Consider the following 22,575-nt stretch of genomic DNA (forward strand, 5'->3'; position numbering starts at 1 on the left):
AATGATTTTAAATGTACCTGTAACTCTAAGGAGTTACCTTTGTGTCAAAGACCTAAGACAGCCCCTCTACTCCCCACTTGCCAGTTTTCATACTCATAGAACAGTCAAGGAAGAGAAGAATTTTATACTAAAAGGTATTATCTGGCAGGCACTGGGGCAATGAGAGTAGAAGGAAGAACAATGAGAATAATAAGGTTCATGATGTGGGTTCATGCCTCAGACTTCTCTCCATCACCCCTCCACCCTTGTAGTGAAGGTTTCTTTCTTTATTTGGCAGAGGTGCATGTGCATGCAGGGCTGGCGGGATTAAAATGGCCAAAGCTGCCAGTTAAGGAAGTTAAAGGCAAACAAACACACCTGGTGTCAGAAGTGATTTCTGCACTTAGGTTTTCACATCTTATGGATTTCAACTATGATGCCTGTGAGTAGTGGGTAGGGAAGGTAAATGGGGAGGGCCCCAGACTGGCAAAAAAATGGCGGGGGGTGGGGCAGTGCGGTTAAAACCAATCATGAGAGAATGAGTGAGCCAAGGCTCCCAGAACGTCAGAGCTGGCAGGCGTCTCAGATATCACAGGGTCCCAACTCCTTCATATTATGAGGACAGGGTGGACATGGGTTGGCTATGTTTTTCTGGCACTCACACCTCTACTTGTGGCCTAAAAACACATGAGATGCTCACAAAGGGGAAAAGGAAGGAACAGTGGACTGTCCCCCCTAAAGAGGCAATACTGTGCAGGCAGAGAGAGGTAAGGAATCAGGAAATGTCTCCAATCAACAGGCCGCTGTGGGCTAGGAGAGGGGTAGAAGGAGGAAATTCGGTTGTGTGTGGAGAGCATGCCAGGGGATATGAAATATGACAGCCAACACCAGCTTCCTCATAAGACGCAACTCCTAGAACCTGAGCCATGCAGACAGGGTTGAAACCAGGTGCCCCTAACCTGCAGCAACAGTGAACCCCTAGCTGGACACTTAACACCTGTTCTACTCAATGCTGCCTGTTTGGAGGGTGGGGTGGCCTGGAAACTCGTCTATCACAAAATGTACAGACATTATGATAATGTTTGCCGAGTGGCTAGGAGAAGACTGACTCTCAAGATAGACACAGTTTGCCTAAATATAATCTAAAACTGGACACTGCTCATAGCTTCTGGCTGGAAAGCAGTTAGATTTTAATGCTACGATTAAAAAAAAAAAGAGTACCTCTTCTCTGTATAACACTTGTTCACAGGATCATTTCAGAATTCATGTTCAATTTCTCTTAATTACTCTTAGTGTGAGCCTTAGTCTCATTTCAAAGTTCCTGGAGGGAGCATGTCACAGAAAGCTGGGGAGCTGGGAGCCAGGCAGCTCAGAGATTCTTCAAAGCAGAGTCGCCTACCAGGAAAACATTGGTCTGTGAAAGAGGGGGTGGATCGGATGACTTCCTAGGCTCTGTCAAGCTCTCACACTTGAATAGAAAATGTTCTAACATAGCACCAGACATAGCCAAGCACTCTATAAAATGATTTTAACAGAGGTGATGCTGAGACTGTCACTGGAAGATGAAGCAGTGAAACACAAAGGAAGTTAACAGAGCCCAGTGAGCGCCAACTTCATGTTTATGTGTGTGGCTAATGCCATTCCGTAGTCATTAAGTCTCTGATTAATAGTATTCTCGTCCATAACTTCATGTTACCTTTTTCTCAGACCTCTTCCCAATCTTCCACAATGGGACATATGAGAGGAAGGAGGGATGCCCTGTACATCTTCAGATAGAGGACCAGCAGCCACACCATCCTGACCATGGGGCAGCTGCAGGTTTCTGGACCCTGGCTTTGAACTCTAGCTCTACTGCTCACTGTTCATATGATCATAGGCAAGTTACTCAGTCTTCCTAAGCCTCCATTTCCTCAGGACAAAATGCAGACACCACTACTCTCATGAGGTGGTCATAAAAGACCGGCTCTGAAAGTTTTCTCTACCAACCCTGAATATTTCCCTCATGGGTCAAGGCCTATAACCCATTCACTACAAGAACATAGTAATGATGGGATGTCAGAGACAGGGCTGAAACAAATACAGGATACAGCCATCAAGGGTAGAGTAACAGTGAAGGGAGAGGTAGGAGAACATCTCTATTATTTACACCCACTCTGCCCTACCCTGTCTTCAACAAACCTTCCATCTTTCTTGCCCGCTTTCAGATGCTACCAAATTTTAAACCAACTAGGAAATTTTGGCATTCAAAAGCCAGGCAATCAAAATGACTGGATTCACAGGGGGAACTTATACCAGCCATCTGCAAAGACATGGGCACAACTCTTGAAAAGGAATCCTGGCTATGCCAGCCCTCCTGAGGAGACAGTTGGTTCACCAGGAAAAGAACGTTTGGGAATGAATAGCCTTATCTGAGGAAAATGTGCACAGGCTCAATCTACTAAGCACAGGACTCCTAGCTGGAGGAAGGTGGTAGGGAGGCTGGGTGATGGCAGTGGGAGTGGGGAGGGTGAGGTAGGGCAAGAGTGACACTCATCATCAGATCCAGACCTTCGGCTTTCTGAAAAGTGAGAACAGAAGTACTTCTCCAGACTCTGCAGTCGACAAATAGGTGTAGCAAGAGAGATGGCTGTGTGGGGCACTTTCTCTTTAAGATGCAACCTGTCTGAACTGCTTTCCTCATAAGAACTGTTATTTTACTTCGTCAGGCTTAAATGATTTTAAATGGAAAGAAAATGATGGCCTGATAATGCAGCATATACTTTACATATCTAGAAATTCTGGTTCTGGTTAAATGAGACCTCTATGGACAGGCACGCTGGACTGTCACCTTTGGATTCTTGGATGCAAGGTCCTACACCACACCAGAGAGAAATGCTGCATCTGTGTGGCAACCAGCCTCAGAGAAACTCCACAGCTTGTGCTCCCTTCCCATCCCCTCTCTGCACATTCTCGTCCATCTCCCATTCACAGCAACAGCTTTCCTCTGTTGGCTTCTCCAAAGCATCAAGTGATGATCAACTCTGACTGAAGCATTTCAACCTGTGTACACAGCGTGGCTCACACCCAGTTCCCACCACCTCCTCTCACTACACCGTCATAGGCCTCCTAATTACCTAGGGTTGTCAGACTAAACAACTAAAAATACAGGTTGCCCAGCTAAATTTGAATTTCTGATAAATACCAAATAAATTTTTAATCTACCCCAAATATTGCATGAAAAACATGTATACTAACAAAATTTTTGTTACTTAATTGAAATTCAAATTTAACTGGCATTGTGTATTTTATCTGGTAATTCTATACCATATAATTCTTTATTTGGTTTTAGGTCATACCTTATTAATAGTTGGGTTATCCAAATATTATCTAAAGGTTAAGGATCTCACCCAATTTATCTTAGTTCAATGATATGAATCTTGTGTGAATATTCAGTAACAGAATTAAGATGAGAGTTGTATAGTCTTTTGAATATTAAAAGTACCTGGTAGAAAATTTTTTAAAGTATATTTATCTTAAACTTCTTTTTAAAAATGAACATATGGAAATTTACATTTAAAAGATACTTTGCGGCTAACATTTTGGTAATTTAAGTCTGTTAATTATATTTGTGTTTCTCTAGAACAGCTGACAATTTTAGTACAAATAAAATTTTTTTGAAATTCTAGAACTATTCATCACTTATTTTCACAATAAACAGGGGAAGATGTGACCACTTTAGTAAACTGAAAAATAACTGTAAAATTTGTAATATTTCCCTTTAAAAATACATGGCAGTCAAAAGAACTTCACAGAATGTTGAAAATTTTAAAAGATGTCTTGAGAATACCAAGATGCAATTTATTATAAAATCCTGGCCGAATATCCTGATACGAAGTTCTACTTCTCTCTAGCTGTCTGCTGTGAGTAATCAAGTGGATAATCTTGCTACCCTCTCCAGAAGAGGTAGGGTGGATCCAGTGAGTGAACCTATGGGCCTAAGACCATTTTTCACCTAAAAACACTTTACTTTTAACACCTCCCTTCACCAGCAGCCCCCCGAGGGCTCAGACAATATGAACAGGTCATTCTGGTTACCTGAGCGCAGGGCCCCATGCTTTCGACCCCCCTTCTTGTTCTCCCTCACTCTGGCCAGGGGCCAGGCTCCCTGCTGGGAAGTAGCACTCATGGCCTGGCAGGCCTTCTTACCAGTGTGTGTGAGCATGTGCCTCTGGAGGGAGCTAGCCCAAGGGAAGACGCGGGGGCAGTGGGGACAGTTGATCTTCTGCAGGCAGTTGGCGTAGGAGTTCCGCTTTGCCCTCAACAGCTTGTCTTCTGGGGGGCTGCCCTGCTCTTCATCACTGGGTCCATTTTGGTCAGTGGGGGCACCGGCCACCTCATCCTGAGCATCATCATCCTCCGTGGTCTGCAAAAATGGACTGAACTTGTTGGTGTCCGTGGTGGCCAGCATCTTCTCGATGCTGGCAAACTCGCCACTAGAATCCAGGTCCACCCCGCCACTGCTGGCACGGGGCCGACTCCTCACTCCCTTTTTCCGGCCCCTCTTCTTTGACAAACTAGCTGGCCCCTGCTCAGTGGGCGAGGCTGCCTCTGGACTGTTAACAGCAGGGGGTGAGTCGCTGGATTCTTTTCGGCTGGTGATATCAGTGGGAGCCATGGCAGCTTTGGGGATGGTGCCTCCTAAGCTGTCTGAAGCTGTGGTGTTACTGTTGGTGCTTGTAGGCCCTGGGTCAGCCACCTTGGTTTTCAGCAAGGTGGGGGCCGAGGACACGGATGAGATGATCTGGGCAATGGAGGCCAGTGGGGGCAACTCTTCTGCCACGGCGGGCTTTGGCAAGAGCAGGGGGGGCTTGGGGCGCAGTGGCCGCAACAAGGCTGGGCTACTTATGAGAGTGGAGCTGCCCAAGATGGGGGAGCTGTTGACGAGGGCTGATGAGTAAATGGGGACAGCAAGCTGAACGGAGCCCTGCAGGGGCTGAGCATGGGCTTCCAGAGTGCTGGCTGCCAAAGCTGCTGCTCCTGCAGAGGCCACAGGTTTTTCTAGGATCCCATTGGGCCCCAAGGTCACTGGCAGGGCTGGGCATGGTGGTGGACAGGGGGAGGGTGGCTCCCTACTCCCTGGTTCCTGCTCAGGCTTCTTGGCTTCACTGGGAGCAGCCAAATCCTTGTCTCCTCTCCTGAAGTTCTTGGGGATGGACAGGTCAATGGGTTCCATGGAATAGTCATAGGGGGCTGAAGAAGAGGGGCTCAGAAATAAGGCTGCGTTTTCCTGCTTTACTTGGACCAGGGCCAGGCCCTTCTGGGAAAAGTCCAGGGGCTCATTAAAGTCCACTGTGAAGTTGCTGGCGGGCTCCAATTTGACAGAGACGTGGTGAGGCGGTGGTTGGGTGGGGCCTCCATGAAGATAGCCATTCTGGGACTCCAGGAAGGTGGCAAGGGGCTTTAACTCTCCAAAGGCCCCGTCTCTCTCCTCCATCCTTCCAGAGGCCTCAGCCATCGGGGCCTCCTTGGGGCCTAGGCCATCGGCTGCCAAGATGTAGCTTTCAATGTCGTGTTCCGGAACGTGCAGGTGCTGCTTAAGGATGTGGTGGATGCAGTTGCGCTTGGCTGAGAAGGCGGCGCTGCACTCCTTGCACTCGAAGGGCTTGCGGCCTTTGGGGCAACCGCCCAAGCCGCGGCCACAGTGTGTGCGCATGTGGACGCGCAGGGCGCGGTAGTGCTTCAGGTCCTCTCCGCACAGCCGGCACACGGTATCTGGGGAGCAGAAGGCATCCACCATCTCGGCCGCACTGCTCGTCACGTACTCTATGTTCTTCTCAATGTCCTTCCGGGTGGCCTTGAGGTGCTTCTTGCGCAGGTGCCGCTCGCAGTTGGCCTTGACGGTGAAGGGGTAGTGGCAGATCTTGCAGATGTAGGGCCGCTCACCACTGTGTGTGCGCAGGTGGCGGATGAGCGCGGCCTTGTCGGCGGCGATGTAGTCGCAGATGTTGCACTGGTATGGCGAGATGCCCAGATGGGAGCGCACATGCGCGCGCAATACCCCCGAGAAGGCGAACACCTGGTTGCAGAAGCGGCAGGGGTAGAGCACCTTGCGCATGGCCGGCGATTTCTTGCTGCTGGGGCCCGTCATGATGGCCTTGAGGTCCCCCTCCGTTATCTCCTGCTTAATTTTGGCCTCCATGTTCAGGGGCAGCAGGGCCTCAATGATGCTGTCTTGCTCCAGCTGCGTCTTCATCTCGGCCTGGCCTGGCAGTTCCACTCGTGGCTGCTGCAGGAAGAGCTGCATGGCCGTGTTTGGCTGGGCCCCGGACTTGGACTGCAGCAGGTGGGTACTGGACGCCACCTCCACCGAGCCTTTGAGGAGCTTCAGGGGCGGCGGGGGCAGGCTGGGGCTAATGCAGCCCGGGGAGGCCTGCTGGGCATTGATGAGAGGAGGGGGCGTGGAGGTGGCCACCACCGTCCGAGGTGTGACCAGGGGCTTTGGCTTCAGAGGGGGCATGTGTTTGAAAATCGCCTGTAGAGGGGTGGCAGGGGCCTTGGAGAGAGGCGGAAGACTGATCTGAGGGGGCGCTGAGGCTGCCATCTTCAGGATCTGCTGGATGTCAGCCAGCTCAATGGCAGACTCGCCAGAGATGGGCTTGACCACAATACTACTATCGGGCTGGATGATGAAGCCCTTCTGGAAGGGCTGCAGGGACAGGTGCTTCATGCTCTCCTTGGTAGCCGGGAGCACTGTGAGCGAGCCACCCAGGGAAGCAGCTTCAAAAGGAGACAGCCTCAGCATGTTGGTGCAGCCGGGGTCCTGAGGTAGCTGACACTTCAGTGTCTGGAGCTGTATTGCTTGGTTGTCATCTGCTATGGGCTCCTCGACCAGGACGGGCCTGATGTCTTTGGTGTGCTGCAGGCCCAGCAAGGCCAGGAAGACCTTCTGGTCCAGGGCGTCACCAGGCAGGGTCTTAGCTTGCAGCCTTTCCTGCCCCTGGTCCGCAGCGACGTGGGTCTGCTTATGCAGGGCGAGTGAGGAGAGCATGGGGAACGCCTTGTCGCAGATGTCACAGACAAAACGGTGCTGCTCGCTGATGCACCTTCGCAGGTTTGTTTCACACCAGGCCTGCAAGGAAACCGGGTCAGCAAAACCAAGGAAATAAAGAGGAGGATTTAAAAATCATCACTAAACTGAGATGCAGGAAATATCTGTTGTACAACTGCCCCAGTGTCCAGCCTTTCTCCATAACATATAAAGAGCTGACCTTTCCCTGCTTGCTAACTCCCACAAAGGATAAGAACCACAAAGCATCTTAAGAATCCTGTTTGCCTGATGAATGGCATCAACTCCCAAAGTATCTCAGCAGAGAAGCGATGCAGTGGTTCTCTGCTTCTCTACTGAGAAGCGATGAAGTATGGTTAAGTAATACTACCACGAAGGTAAGATTTCCTTTTTAAGATTAGGTACCCTGCAAAACTAACTGATGGGGACTACCTACCATCAGTGGAGAACCAAGTACCTCTGTTATACTGGGTAAGCAGGCATGGACTGGGAAGGGGCACGAGGGTGTGCCACCCGGGGATTACATGAGTGTACACGTGTGCCTACATATAAGCACACATACGCGGAATAATTCATTGAGCTTGAGACTTATGCACTTGAAGAATTTCACCAATCCATTTGTCTTATTTTTTTGTTGTTGCTTCATTTATAAATGAAAATAAAATGATATAACAAATTATAATAAATGAAAAGTAAAAATGATATTTAAAAAGTACAAATTCAATTCTGACAGGGTTGGGATGGTGGGGGCAACAATCCAAATCCTAAGAACAGGCAAAAGCACTGATGAGCTAGACTCAGATGCAAGTGAATATGAAACCCAACCACCCAATGAAAACTAAAAAGGCCAAGCTGAATTTCAAGAGGAAAAGTGTTATAAAAAAAACAAAACTCAACGAACAACACTTTAAGGAAAGGATACTTCAGTGTAAGGAAGTTTAGTCCAACTATGTGGACCACAGAGGTGGTGGCCAATTCTGCCCACCAATCAGCATACCTGAGAAATCCAAGGGAACTTCCTACAGGAAAAGTCAGTGAATCCTAAGTCATGGAAGCCAGCAGGAAAAAAAAAAAAGGCCTTCCCAATGCATCTCTGGGAAGCTGTTTGTGGACGAGCGCATTGTGGCGTAGCAATCCTCGATGTGTTCGAAAGGTGATGCAGCAAATGTCACATCTGGGAGAAGAAAGGACAGGATATAAGGAGGCAGCTAAGACAGAATTTCCACCCATCCATTTATCTTATTTTTTGTTTTGCTTCATTTATAAATGAAAATCAAATAATACAACAAATTATAATAAATAAAAAGTAACAATGATATGACATCAAGAAGCCAGTATGCTCACAGTTAGCAGTAAAAAAAAAACCCTCCCTTAAAAAAAATTTTATATCCTACCAACTTCTAGATATCCAATCTTTGCAGACAGTACAGATGCGTACAAGATGATAACCACTGTTGCAGGCCTACTTTGTTCTTATCTGAATTATGGCACATAGAGTTACATTTCAAAGGCTTTCTCCTTCCTTCTGCTCAATGGCTTCTAATCATCAAAAATGTTTAAAAGTCAGAAACACAAATTTACATAGCATCTGCAGCAATCACATCAGCATCTCTGGTACCTGATCAGGATAAAATGATAATCAAATTCTCCAACTGAAGTAGCAGCATGTGACAGTGATTATGTACTCAATTCTGTTATCATTACAATCATTATCTGAAAAATAACCAGCGCTCCCACCTTTAGAGCCCACATTAAGTGCAGGACACCCTACAGGGGGCAGTGGGCATGACCTGGCAGGTTGGCAGGTATCCTGACGGTCATTTTACAGATGAAAACACTAAGGCCGAGGTCACATAAAAGCAGGTAAGATGCAAAGATGAAATGTGAGCCCTGTTCATACTCTACCCTCACCTATCACAAGGATGTCTCTTTCCTAGAAAGATCCCACAAATGCAGTCCCTCTAAAGATTATACTTTACTTTAGAGATGACCTCCTCCATCTTAAATGTCCTAGGCCACACCCAGATGCATAACAAACCCCATTTTAAAATATTTTCTCTACTTTTCACATGAGCGTCGTCTTCTAGCTCTTCGCTGAGAAACATCATCTTAAAAACTACACAATCATTAGGATATTATCAACGACCCACAGACTGGCACTGAATACAGGAGTCACTAGAGCCACATATGGCTATTTAAATTTCCTCAATCACATTAGCCTCATTTCATGGGCTATCATGTCGAGTAGTGCCAACCTAGTACATTTCCATGACCGCAGTGCCATGTGCCAAGCATCATTCCAGTATTTACATGTACAAGCACACCTGGCCCTCCCAAAATCTTTTAAGGAAGATCTTATTGTTTTATAGAGAAAGAACTTGGGGCACAGAGAAGTAAAGCAACCTACTCAAGGTCATACTGCACACACCTTAATGGAAACTTTTTTTTGCTTTGAAATTCTTCTCTGAAAATAAAGATAACAAAATCACCCGTAAAGCAGCTGAGCTCATTTTCATCTGGTGATGAAAGAAAGAAGTGTCAAGTATGTGCAACTCTGCTCCCCTTATCATGCTGTGGCAGGATACAGCCAATGCAGTCTTGTTGTGTATCTGCCTCTCCTATCTCTCCTGCTAACTTGGCTGCATCTTGTCATCAAGATTCCTGTCATCGTTCAATTAAATTTAGAATACTAGGTTCCTCAGAGCCACTCAAAGCTCAAAACTCCTTTTGAGGGAATTATTCTTAAGCTCGTCAACTGTGATAAAGGCTCTGGGGAGGAGATGGCTTCAGAGAGCCCAGAACACCTTCAGGTAATCAAAGTTCTCACAGCCCTGGGCTAAGACAATGCAACTTCCCTCCCTCTCCTGGCTCCTTTCCATGGCAATCCCTGTAGGCCATGCTCTGGGAAAACGAACCCCAAACCACAGGAACTATTCCCTGCCAAATGTACCAGAGGGCTAAATCACAGGCTATGAGACAGTTAAGTAGGGAAGTTGAATGGCTGCAGCCACTCTGGGCTAGGCTCTCCTGGCTGGAATGTATCCAAGTCCCACACTGCATGCTCCAGGGGGCTGCCATTCTTTGGGCCTCACAACTGCTCTGTCCTTTCCTACTGCCCTGGATAGGGTGCTCTTTCTCTTCTATCACCTTGACTCTAGTCCTAGGCTCAAGTTCAAATGCACATTGCACGCGGTCATCAACCCATCATCACACCACTGGTCAGCTGAAAGCTCTGTACTGAATTGAAAGGATGAAAGTAGAGAAACATCTGAATTGGGGAAATTTATCATTTAACCAGATATTAGATATTAAGATATTACAGTTCACTTTTTAGTTACGATCATGGTATTTTGGGTATGCTTTAAGAAAAAAGTCCTTTCCCTTTACAGATATATATAGTATTTATAAATGAAATGTGTTGCCTGGGATTGGTTTTGAAATTATCTGAGGTGGGGAAGAAATGAAACAATTGGCTGTGAGTTGATAATTTCTGAAACTGGGTGATGAGTGTGTGGGGGATCATTAGACTATTCTATTTCTACTTATGCTTGAAATGTTTCTTAATACATCTAAAAGAAAGATCTCATTACAGATAGCTAGTGACAGTGGGTTGACTTTTTGCCTCTTCAAGTTTTAACAATGTCCAAACCACTATGTTCAGAAGGTGTATGTGTGTGTGTGTGGGGGGTACTCAATTTATAAAAACTCCAGAAGAGAAGTCCCTACACTGTCTCACTGTGGCACAGGCAGTGTGAAGGAGCCCATTTCCCTAGCAAGCATACTGGACAATCAGAGCCTCTTGGAAAAGTGGAGGGGCCAGGGGTCTGGAGGGAGGTGCTGAGCCCAGGGCTCAGAAGGCCCCACAGGCTTGCAGAGAGAGCCACCTAGGATAAACAGGGAGGTCAAGCCTATGGCCCATCTGGTTTGGTGCTACATGACCTGGAGATAGTCCAGATTTTCTCTCTCCCTTCCCCTTCCCCTCTGTCCTATCTGAGGCATAAGCAGGTGAGGTCTGGGGAGCTGTGGAAGATGGATGCTGGTCTGTGCCTTCCCTGGAAAATGAGAGTAGGAGAAAGAAGTAAAGAAGCATAGGCAAGTACAGGCAGTAGAGAGCTGTCACCCAGTAGGCTCTACAGGCATCTTCCCCTCTAAGCCTACACTCACACTTCCCAAATTCATAATTAGCACTGCCTACGTACATTTTGTGTATAACATTTGCAGAATGTTTTAAATTAAAGTTTACCAGTGACCAGCACTGTCTTGGATACTGGGACATTGCAACAAATATCTAAGCTCATTCCATCCTAACGACCCAGTGAGACAAACATCATTAGTAAGAATCAGTGATTGTGTGTGATCAATCACACCTGAAGGTCAAGGCCTGTTCCAGCTTACCTTTCCCCTATGAAGACAGCAGAGCTTACGCTGCCTTGCAGAGAGGGGCTCATTAATCAAAGGCAAGAAAAAGGGGGGAGGGCTCATAATTCATGCACACCTTAATTATTTTATTTAACGTATACAGTTAAATAAACACATACAGTGATCCTCATTACTTGTGGGTTCTGTATTTGTGAATCTGCCTATTTGTTAAAATTTATTCGTAAGCCCCAAATTACTACTCATAGCAAGCACTTTTTCGATTGTTTGTGGACATGCCCAGCACAGTGAAAAATCTGGGTTGCCCTATGCACACATTCCCAGCTGAAGTCGCACCAGGAAATGCTCTGCCTTCTTATTTCAGCTCTCATACTGTCAACGAGTCTTTCTTGCAGTCTATTTAGCGCCACAGTCTATTTAGTTGTTTTTTGTTGCTTTTTGTTGGTAATTCTGCTGTTGAAAATGGTCCCCAAGCACAGTGCTGTAGTGCTGTCTAATGTACCTAAGTGCAAGAAGGCTGTAATGTGCCTTATGGAGAAAAGATACATTAGATAAGCTTCGTTCAGGTATAAGTTGCAGTGCTGTTGGCTGTGATTTCAACGTTAATATGTCAATACTATTTACTAAATAAGGTGTCTTTAAAAAGAAATACACTTAAAACAAAGTAATAGATCAACTGATGAAAATGTTGTGACCCTGTATTTTCTGTAGGAACGATCGTTCAGTATGCACTAATTCTGTATTCCCAGTGACTCTATATAACATAACTACTCTGTCTGAATAAAAAGGATTGACTGTACATTCATTCACCCATCTTGTTTGAGTTTAGTTCCACTGAGTGAAGTTCCATGTCTCTGTCACTGCATGAATCATACTCATAACATTTTTGATTTCCAATTTTAGACTCTTTTAAGGCCGAGCAAGAACCTAGATTTCTGCAAACCAGACTAAGCCAGAATTCTACATTTTTACTTCTCTCAACTATTCATAGATATCTTGCCCACTCTAAAGCTGACAGCAATGAAATAAAAGAACAACCCAATAAAACAAACTGTCCAATTTGAACTATACACAAGTCTGCCCAACTCAGTTTTCAGACTTTTCTTTTTAAAACAGTATTTCATTGGCTCATATAAAATTTAATGAAATTATAGCAACTAATTACAAGTATTACTGACAAACAGGTTGGGAAGGAATAACCCGGACTCACTTTGTAGCACGCAAATCAACCATAAAAAGTGAGCAGGCAGGCCTAAAAAGTGGGCAAATTTGTGAACAGTACACCTTATAGTTATTTTTGAGCATGCATCCCATATCTGTTTGCTGTTTAACTGAGAAATGTGTATTATGTATAATATGTACTTATATACACACACACGTACACATTTCTATGAATATAATATGCCTCTAAAATTTTCTATTTTTATATTATAAAATATTAGAAAATATGGAAAATTTTAAAGGGTGATCTAAGAAAGTTCTATTATTTTTTCTTGTATCTCAGATTTTTCCAAACACACTCAACTTTTGAGACTATTCCACAAGCGCACAACCTACTGGCCACGAATATTCAGTGTGAGGGGCATCGTAAGTAGGTTTTATTAAAAAAAAAAAGAAAAAAAAGAGAGTCTCTCTTAATAGAGCCATCAGAATGTGCTGCACTTCTATTGTGGCAATGAATTTTTAGTAACACTGAATTTTCATCACTTATTTCTACATGTCTATCTCCTCCTCTATTCTCTTGTTTAGCTGCAAATGAAGGTCATTGTACATCTGGCATCTAGGACAGCGTTTCATACATAGTAGGTACTCAATAAACACAAGGCAGCGTGAACCAGTGCCAGCCACAAGCTGTGTCCTCTGTGGAAGGCAACTATGGAGCCATGGGGGGATGGGCACAGGGACTAGAGACTCTGGGAGGGGAAGTACAGCATGTGTGACCTTGGACGACTTATTTCTGCATTTCAGTTGCCTGCTATGCAAAATTTCCCAAACAATCCTGATAGGAATCCCCTCATGACTTTATTAGGAAACCAGAATCCAAGTAACCAGAGGATGGGCCTAGGCATCTATATGTGAACGAGCACGCCAGGTGATTCATAGTTAGACAAGTCTGGAAAACAAATTATAGTGAGAATTAAGTGAGAGGATTTCTAATCTATAAACATCTTAAGCTACAAGCCTGATGGAGCCCTTTACTTTTCCTTCTCTAAGCCTCTGTTTCCCTCATCTGTAATATGGGATCTTCAGAGTTACTGTGAATAACAGATATCAACATGCTTTGAAAACTATAAGGTGCTATTTCAAATTTAACCATTATTTTATATTGCTAGGAACAACAACAAAAAAATCAGAAACAGCTCATTTCCTGGCAATTAGAATTGAAAATTCAGGAAAACAATTTTAATTTCAAAAGCAAGTATTCTCTCTTTTCACTCAAGAACTTCACAATTGTCTCTACTACTTCTGTTTAATCTTGAGACTCATGGGGAGAAACGCACGTTCTTCCTGGTCAACCCTCTGTCCTACATACAACACCAGCTTCCTCACCACCCTCTGCCACCCATCCTGGAGCCACAGCTCATGAAGAGAAGTGAGTACCATCTCAGCCCACATGCCCACTCGGAACCTTCTAATAAAGTCTAAGTAAGGCCTTAGATCTACAACTTCACATCTCTATTTTCATGGGATTTCAACCAAGGTGCTCCCATTTCACTTCTGAAAAGATAAAGAATGTCAACCCACAAATGAGTCGCTTGAAAACAGCAGAGGAAGAAATATCTGCTTTGAAACCAGAAGCACATCGTGAGGCTGGGCAAAAGGAATAAAAAAAACCATACAGGAAAACACTGTTTCCCATCTCACGCTCGAAACCTGGTGATGGATCTTACATAAAACCAGTGTGGAAACCCATCACCCAGGAACATTTGAATCAGCGTTGTCAGCCAGAGACACTCTAGTTTAACCAGCCCTCCCAAGGCCCCAGGAAGAATGCTTTGCAACTTTGTTTTTAAGAGGCTCTTCAAGGACAATGAAGGTCACTGTACATCTGTAAGCGATGCTGCTAGATGCAGAGCTAGCACAGGCACCGTTCTAACCTTGCTTGGGCCTGTCAGTCTTCATTAAGGCCACAGCCATTGGTCAAGTGGTCCCTACTATTCTCCCCTTACCCCAGTTTGGGGGACTCTCTCAACTCTGCCAGGAACTCGTAAACATGGTTGCAAAATATTTTGATGGAGCAGAACTGTACTTGTGTTGTAACTGTACTTAGAGTCACAGAAGAGGGGAGCGCTGTAGGACAATTTCATTTTGCAAAGTGATTCTGATGATGTGCCAGAGGGAAATTTTACAAACCCAAGAGGCTGCTTTCTGACTTTATGGCAACATAGATGGCCCTATGTTGGGAAACTGAGGGTAACTTTTCCAAATGGAAACTTCGCTGTCAGTAACAAATACATTTGGGAGAAAGTGTATCTATCTAGTTGTAGGATTTAAACAAACTAATAAAACCCCATCTAGTTCTAAAAACAAAACCTGCTTGCTTTCTTAAATCACATATGGAAATAGGTTACCCTAAGGAAAATAAAAATTCATCAGTGTAAAACTGCAAAAGACAATTTAAATAAAGGTGAGATACATATGAAACACAGGGATGCATGCTAATGTAGGCATTCAGCCCGTCTTCAAGTTACAAAAGGATTATCACTGGTATGTGAATGCTAAATCATTTTGCTCAAAGAAATAGTTTTTCTGTACCTCAAGGCAGTTCACCAGAGCCTATTTCACCCAGAAAACACCTATATTTCAGCACATGTTAGCAAATGCTGCTATAACAGAGTAAGAAAACTTAATTTAGGATACTGGAGTAGATTTTAGCATTCCCCACTCCACTACATGTGACATCCTAGCCCCTGAACCATGGGTTCTATCTCTCGTAGGGCCGCTCTGTCATGGTGGTTCCTAAAACTGGGGCAGGGGCTCCAGCAGCTCTGTTAGGGGTGGGTGGGAAGGGAGGAGCTATAGTTTTGGGAGCACACAAGTCAGAGCTCTCTCGAGCAGCAGAGGGGAAAAACAGCTGCCTGCAGCTTATCTCCTCTCTCTCTCTCCCTCCCTTAGTACCACTTGTAATGTCACTGAAGGGGCATGAGTAGGTGTGTAGCACATACAGGAGAGGATTGAGGCAGGGGTCCAAGGGCAGGGAAATGCCTCCTGGCAGCATGCAGAGGGGTTAGCCCAGCTTTCACTGTGGCCCCTGGTATACAAACAGACAGATGACAGGAATGGAGGAAGCCGACACTGGGGGCTGGAGGGAGGCACCACAGAGAGCCTGCAACACATACTTTTACCCTTCTTGTCCTTTCTCTTCTGGAAATCAAACACATGACCAAATCCCACAGCACACCAGCAACGGCCTTGAGATTGGCAGGGTTGGAAAAGAATGCATTGCTGACATGGTCATAGAAGTCTGACTTCTACAAGAACAGCAAACTGCTCTTGGTTCTGAAGGCACAGAGAGAGACCCAACCTGCCAGCCAGTGTTCAATCTCTGCCTCTGGCTGCCACAGCAAAGTAAGGGCTAGAACAAGCCAGCTCCCATTGGCTAAGGAAATACTCTCCTTAGCTGAGGGTTTGTCCTTTCAATTCTCAAAGGATTTTACAATAAATGAATGATGTTCTTGTTAATAGTCAGATCTACTAGTCTTGGAAAAAAAAAAAAGTTAAAAATTTAAAGTCATTGAATTGAGAACTGACATGTACTATATAGATTGTCTAATGAGGCAGGGCACCGCAGTCTTTTCTTTTTTTTTTTAAAGAAAACTGTGCACAATTTTGGGCTGGGGTAGAAATGCAATGTTATGTGCTATTATGGTATTGGCGTTCTGTGTACAGAGTAAGGGTATAAGAAGCCTGAAGTAGTCAGCAGTTTTGATGGCACTTATCTGAAAAAAAAACTGTCACCATTTAAGGTATCAGCCCTGATAACCACTGACTAAAGCATGTTTCCCAAACCACCTTCCCAAAGATGCTGAAGTGAAAGGAAAGCATGTAGATACATAAAAGATTAAAGAGTCAGGCCCGGAGGCAAATTTATCAGCAATGGGATTTACAGAAATGGAAAACAAGGCCACCAAAAGCTTTATTTTTTTTTTTTTTAAACTTGTGGCTAAACAATTATGGGATTAGCTCCTCCCCAGTGCTTGCTACCATAATATTTTATTCATCTGGTGACCTTAACTCTCCAGAACAAGATAAAAACCCTGAAGTCAACAAAAACAGCTCAGAGTAGCCCAAAATGATAAAAGCTTGGGTGGCTTACTTTTACATCATTCTATCAATTCTACCATCATGGCAGGTTAAGGGACTTCAGATGACCCCATCAAGGGCAAAAATAATTTTTTTCCTATGCTAAACATATTTTCAAAAGAATGCTTTGGCAAATTTCAAACATCAGGAAACACATTTCTTTAGAATCTCAGGTTTCCCCAACAATCTAAGGAAAATGATGGTGGTTCTCTTACTTAAAGGTATCAAGTCTCTTCAAGCTTCTAAATATCTGGCTTTCAACACAGGCGGACTACAAAATTTGGTAGACAGGACTCAAACCAAATTTAAATAGTCAGTCAGTTTCCCAATTGTTACAAAAGCAAAACTACATAAAAGTGGCTTTTTATAACAATAAAGACTAAAGGACAACCTGCTTTCATGTTCCCTGTCAAGTATATAGTACCTGGGAGAAACCTGGGAAGAATTTGACTTCTCAGTTTCATTGGAATGGGGCACCCAAAGAATGGCACAAAACCATAACTATAACCGTAACTATAAATGTTGCAAGCCTTAAAATATTAAAAAGGACACATTCCAAATAATAGTATGCATTTAGCTCTTGTTAAGGACTGTGAATTGCTCCCTTCATCCTCACAAGAATCTTCAAATCCATTTCCCAGATGGGGAAACCAAGTCTCAACTTGCCTGAGGCCGTGGAGCTGCCAGGCAGTTGGGATGCAGCCAGTGGCTTAACTCCCTGCTACACTGCTAAGCTGTCCATTCAGAGGACAGTTATTTGCAGATGCCCAGCTCCTTCTATAACTCATACCACATTCTTAATGCCTGGACACTGGACAGGGGCTCAACTGGGAGCCTTTCTTAGCATGAACCCCAGCCCATCATCAGAACCTGTGAAATATCATGCTGAGAAAGCTGCTGCTCGACCCTCACCACCTCCCTGAGATACTGGATTTCTTGCTCATTATAGTGTTTTAATCAAGAGACTGACATTCCTTTTTTAAAGGGATTTCATGCTTCATTTTTCCTGCTCTGTCTCCGGAGGCAAGAAGGGCTAAGTACAAACAACCTCTCCTCGGAGCCCTGCCCAATTCAGACATTCCTCTCTCCTTGAGCCCACCCTCCCCTCTAGCCCTGTCCCAGCCGAGAACTGACATCCAACAGCTGCACTAATCTCTCCCAGTTGCTGGGAGCAACAGTGCGGGCCCTGTGACAGGGCTCTGGCCAGCAGCGGGTGGCAGCCTGCCCTCCCCACACCCAGGAATCCACCACCCTGCACACCCTGCTCAGACTGTTCAACCAAACCAGTGTGGCGTGAAGCCAGGGCAGGTCTAGGGACTTCACAACAGTGGCGGGGGGGGCGGGGGGGGTAGAAGGTGGCTGGGGTAAGCCCAAGTCACAGAGGCCCCTTGGGCAGGGCAGAGAGAGGGCAGTCCTGAAAAAGGTGCCTCCAGCTTCCAGGCCCGCTGGGAAGTTGGGGCAGAAGGGGGAGGAAGGAATGTCCTGCCTTCCACCCTCAGCCACCAGCATCCTTTTAAATCTACTTCCACCTGGCCGAGTCTCAGACCCCTGAGACTCTTGAATACAAGATGCTGACAAATATTTTGTTATAAAAAAAAATGGCACTTAACAAGCATGGGAGCAATGCCATGTTAATTAGTTTGAGGGTCTTCCTGCAGGTGATGGGTGTATGTGTGAGGTGGGGGATACAGTAAAGGGAGTTGAACACTCAAGAATCCAGATGAAATGTTCTGGTACCTCTTTCTGCTACCAACATGAGGGGTGGCCCCCAGCTTACCCTCCACGCCTGCAGCAGCACTTAACCTCCCCTCACACAGCCATGCCTGTCAGAGCCCACTTGGGTTCCCCACATACTAATTTCTGGCATAGATTTAAGAGCATCACGTTAAAATTTAAAATCACCTCACAGACAAAATCAATAATTTGATCAGAGCGAGGATGGCCTCTACTGGAGGAAACGCAGTGAAGCGCCCCATGACATCTGATGTAAAGTGCTGAGGGAAGCTTCACCCCAGCCGCCAGATCAGGCTCCCTCTGTTTGGACAATAGGCTCCCATGCACCCCTTGGCCATAAAGGGACCCCCCCCCCCTTCGCTTTGTTTTATAACCACTCCTTTACTTGTTTTCTTACTGGTCCATAAAGGGCCCTATCTCCAATGTCACCATTTTTTTCCTCAAGTCTGGTCAAATGCCTGACACATAATAACCATTCAATCATTTCCTGGGTCCATTTTAACTAAAGTAATTTAAAAATTATTTATTACCCTATCTCCTTTAATCAAGAAACCATGTAAGATTATATAGCTTTTGCCAAATTTTGCCCCCAGCTGCAGCTATATTGCCACGGTGACCAGCTGCCATTCTGGCCATTCTGCCCTGGTCAGCCTGAGAGAAGCCATTCATACATAAGACCAGGGGCTTCCGAAACAAAGCCGCTGCCTTGGCACCCTCTCTGCCATAGGTGGCCTTGTGTTAGACCTGCACTTGTATGGTGAGCTGCTGAGCACTTGAGATACACCTGTTCAAACTGAGATGGCCTGTGATCAAACCACACACCCTGGATTGCAAAGACTTAGTATATAAACAAGAATGTAAAACGTATCACTGACAATTTTTATACCGTGTCTATGCTGACATTATATTTGGAACATACTGGTATAATCAACAAAGCATGATCGATTTCACCTGTTTCTTAAGTAGCTACTAGAAAATTTAAAATGATACACATGGCTCTCATCCTACTTGTACTCGTCAGTGCTGACCTGGACTTCCCTCTCAGCTAACTTTACTCGCAGCAGTGTACGGCCTGTTACTCTGTTCTATTCTTATAACCAAGGAAGACATTCAACACCCTAAAATATCCTCGCATAGGGATGTCCTCTTTGCATCCACCTGCTCGCTGAACACTCTTGTCTGTCACCTCCAATTCCAAATGCCAGTTCTCAATAAGCCCTGTGTTTCTCCTTGTCTGGGGAGCTGTCCAGAGGGGCTGATTTATCTCTGGTCATGCCAGGGTGCAAGCAATAACGGATACCAAGAACAAGATTCAGTACAAGCAGCTTCGTGTCTTCTTTTTGCTGTATGCTGATACTTCATTAATTTAAAACACAAGAGAATGGAGATCGGCTTCAGCATTTACACAAATTTGGATTTCCAATACTTTTTGTTAAGAACAACAGGCACCTTGCCAGCTTTGGGGGTGGGGGTGTAATGGCAGGAGAGAGAGAAGCCAACAGCTGTTTTGAGTTACAAACTTTCTGTTTAAACTGGTAGCGTCCATCCCACTGTGGTTCTGCTGCCTTTGGGGTTTGCAAATGGAGATGGTGTCTATTTTAGCTCTGGGTTAACAAGCAGTTTCTCCCACTAGCTCCTGTCACAGTTCATTGCCTGGCTGGGCCCTGCCGGCTCCTGCCTGCCCCAATGGCCTCCCTCTGATAGCAGGCTATTATGTGGAACAGCAGAGCAGAAAGGAGAAAAGGGAAATTAACTATGTTCTGTAATCAACTCCTTTTGGTTTCTAGACATAAGCCCCACCCCACCTAGCAAAAGCCACTAGACAGGGGACGGCCTGCTTGTTCCCCACAATGGACACAAGGCAACCCCTTCTTAATGGCCACTGCCAGGCACTGTTGGGTGCATGGTCCAGGGGCTCCAGTGAGAGGGAAGGCTGCCAGGCAACAAAAACTCTCCAGTCAACCCCTCACCAAACTACAGAGTAGGCAAGGAAAACAGGCAGGACTTAAGTTTCAGATTCATAGCCTGCTGACTACTCCGGTGGCCTTGGAGTCATGATAATGATAAGTGAATTAACCACCAAACTGTGCAGAAAGGAACAACCAGTGTCAGTGCAATTCCTATCTCAATCCACCCTGGGTAGCAAGCCCAGCCTGTCTCTGGAGTAGGTGCTCGTCCAGAAGGCCCTGCTCCAGAAGAATCCATACCCATGTCCAGGCTAGCATTTAAGAAGGGGAGACTTGAGACTTTCATCTCCCACTGCTATACACGGTGTTGTGGAGGCTGCAGTCACCCAGAAATCTCTCTGGAGAGTCAAGTTATTTTCCCTGTAGGATAGAATTATCTGAAAGGGGGCAAATGGGTAGTTCTTAATGATATCTGAGCACAGAATAAAGTATGATGTGAAATAAAACATAGGAAGGAGCAGTGTGTTTACTTTGCAGTATTCGGTCAGAGGCTGTTTGGCAGAAATGGGAGTTGGGGGTCCTATGCGCTATCCTTGCCTTTGTCCATGACTGGCCATGTGAAGCTCATCTGGTAACTTCACCTCTGTTTTGCTCAGGTCCTCAGTCTAGAGAACTATTTAATATTCATCACCCACCACAAGCCCACATCCTGGAGATGCTGTGGACATTAATGAAACCATGAAGACAAGTTTGTAAATCTCACAGAACTATAGGCCCTATACAAAGAAGAGCTAAATGCTTTTTCTTGGTAGACAGAAGAACAACTGTTTGGAGACAGGTTTTGGAATCACAGAATTTAAGGCCTGAAAGGGAACACAGAGGTTATCTGGTCCAGCTCTCCTTCGAGGTTCGTATGTAGCTGGTCGAAGTCCCAAGTGAGCAGAGATGAAACTGGGATCCAGGGGTCTGGACAACAGGTCCATGCTCACTCCCACACATCGTGCAACTTCCTCAGACGGGGGAGTTATGTAAAGACATTTTATAGCACTTCAATTGCTCAGTGGTTAAAACTCTTCATAAATCCTTTTTCCCTTTAATGGAGAAAGGTCAAGCTAATATGATTAAGGATAATGATATTTGACATGGCTTTAAGTTACCATACAATTAGGCTCCCCCGATCCAACACGAACGTCTTCTCTCTTTGGCTTGCTCAGACCTTTTCACTCCTAAGTCGCAACCAAACACGTGTCTTCAGGAAGGAAATGTGGTCCATATACCGGTGAGTCACACACACAGATGTCCAGATTTCTACCCTCCCAAGCCGTCTTCTGAAACCCAAGCTGCAGCCATGTAAGTGCTCGCTTCTGCCCTAGGTGACCCTGGCAGACATGCTACTTTCCAGCTTTGTACTGTACCAGAGATTCCCCGATGGCGCTGTTCTTTTCAGTGCTTAAAAACTATGGCATAGATTTTAAAAGTGGCAGTTCTGCAGGAAGAGGTTCCAAGCTAAGAACACAGGACTTTCTGCCTGATGAAAAAGTTCTCAGAGAAGATAGAGAAAGAAAGCGGAGTACCCTGCCCCTCAGAACCCCACACTTTGCTGGAAAGTCACATTACCATCTACGTTTTCTGCCTGGGGAGGCTGAGGATCAGAAAAACTAAAACCAGTAGAGTCCTAAAATTGAAGCCAGACCAGCAGAACGAGCACCTACCTATCACTGTTCTGTGATGGGCTTTACTTTAGGTTGAATGTCTTACGCAAAATAGAACTTGGACTTACCCCAAAATGCGTTCTTAGTGTTCTGTGCTACCAGCCCAGTCCAGTCCAAACACCCACGGACAGCTGGTATGCCTTTCGTGTCCTTATCACAAACTCATGCACAGCTAACAATCATGTGGGTTGCAACACCTTTTGTGAAGACAATGTGTCTGCTGCCCAAAAGCCCCCTGTGAGAGGAGACTCCCCATGCACCAGGAGCTCGTGGTGATGGTTTCAGGGGCCTCGTTGAGAGTGAAGGAAGCAGACTGAACCTCAGTAAACACATCCTGTGGCTACAGCCGCCTTCTCTCACACCCTTCAGCCCTACTTCTTCCCCACACCACACACCATTCTGAAAGGCCTTACTAACGTCATCATATCCAAGTCATTTCAGCTGAGTGTGGAGTAATGGGAAATAAGGATGTGTCATATGCCAGAACAAACAGGAATGGAAAAGAGCTTCCAGAGGG

At 45.4% G+C, this 22,575-nt stretch overlaps 1 protein-coding gene across 1 annotated transcript in view; it reads right to left on the reverse strand.

Moving 5' to 3' along the window:
• The window catches only part of RREB1 (ras responsive element binding protein 1), a 127,682-nt gene that overhangs the window by 13,768 nt on the left and 91,339 nt on the right, over positions 1-22,575 (reverse strand). Inside the window, 3 exon segments of the mRNA XM_015587284.2 lie at positions 4,165-7,087; positions 8,022-8,092; positions 8,095-8,198. Of these exon segments, the coding sequence (XP_015442770.1) occupies positions 4,165-7,087; positions 8,022-8,092; positions 8,095-8,198 (3,098 nt within the window).

This window comes from Pteropus alecto, unplaced genomic scaffold (genome assembly GCF_000325575.1).
Source record: "Pteropus alecto unplaced genomic scaffold, ASM32557v1 scaffold121, whole genome shotgun sequence".
Taxonomy (NCBI): Eukaryota; Metazoa; Chordata; class Mammalia; order Chiroptera; family Pteropodidae; genus Pteropus; species Pteropus alecto.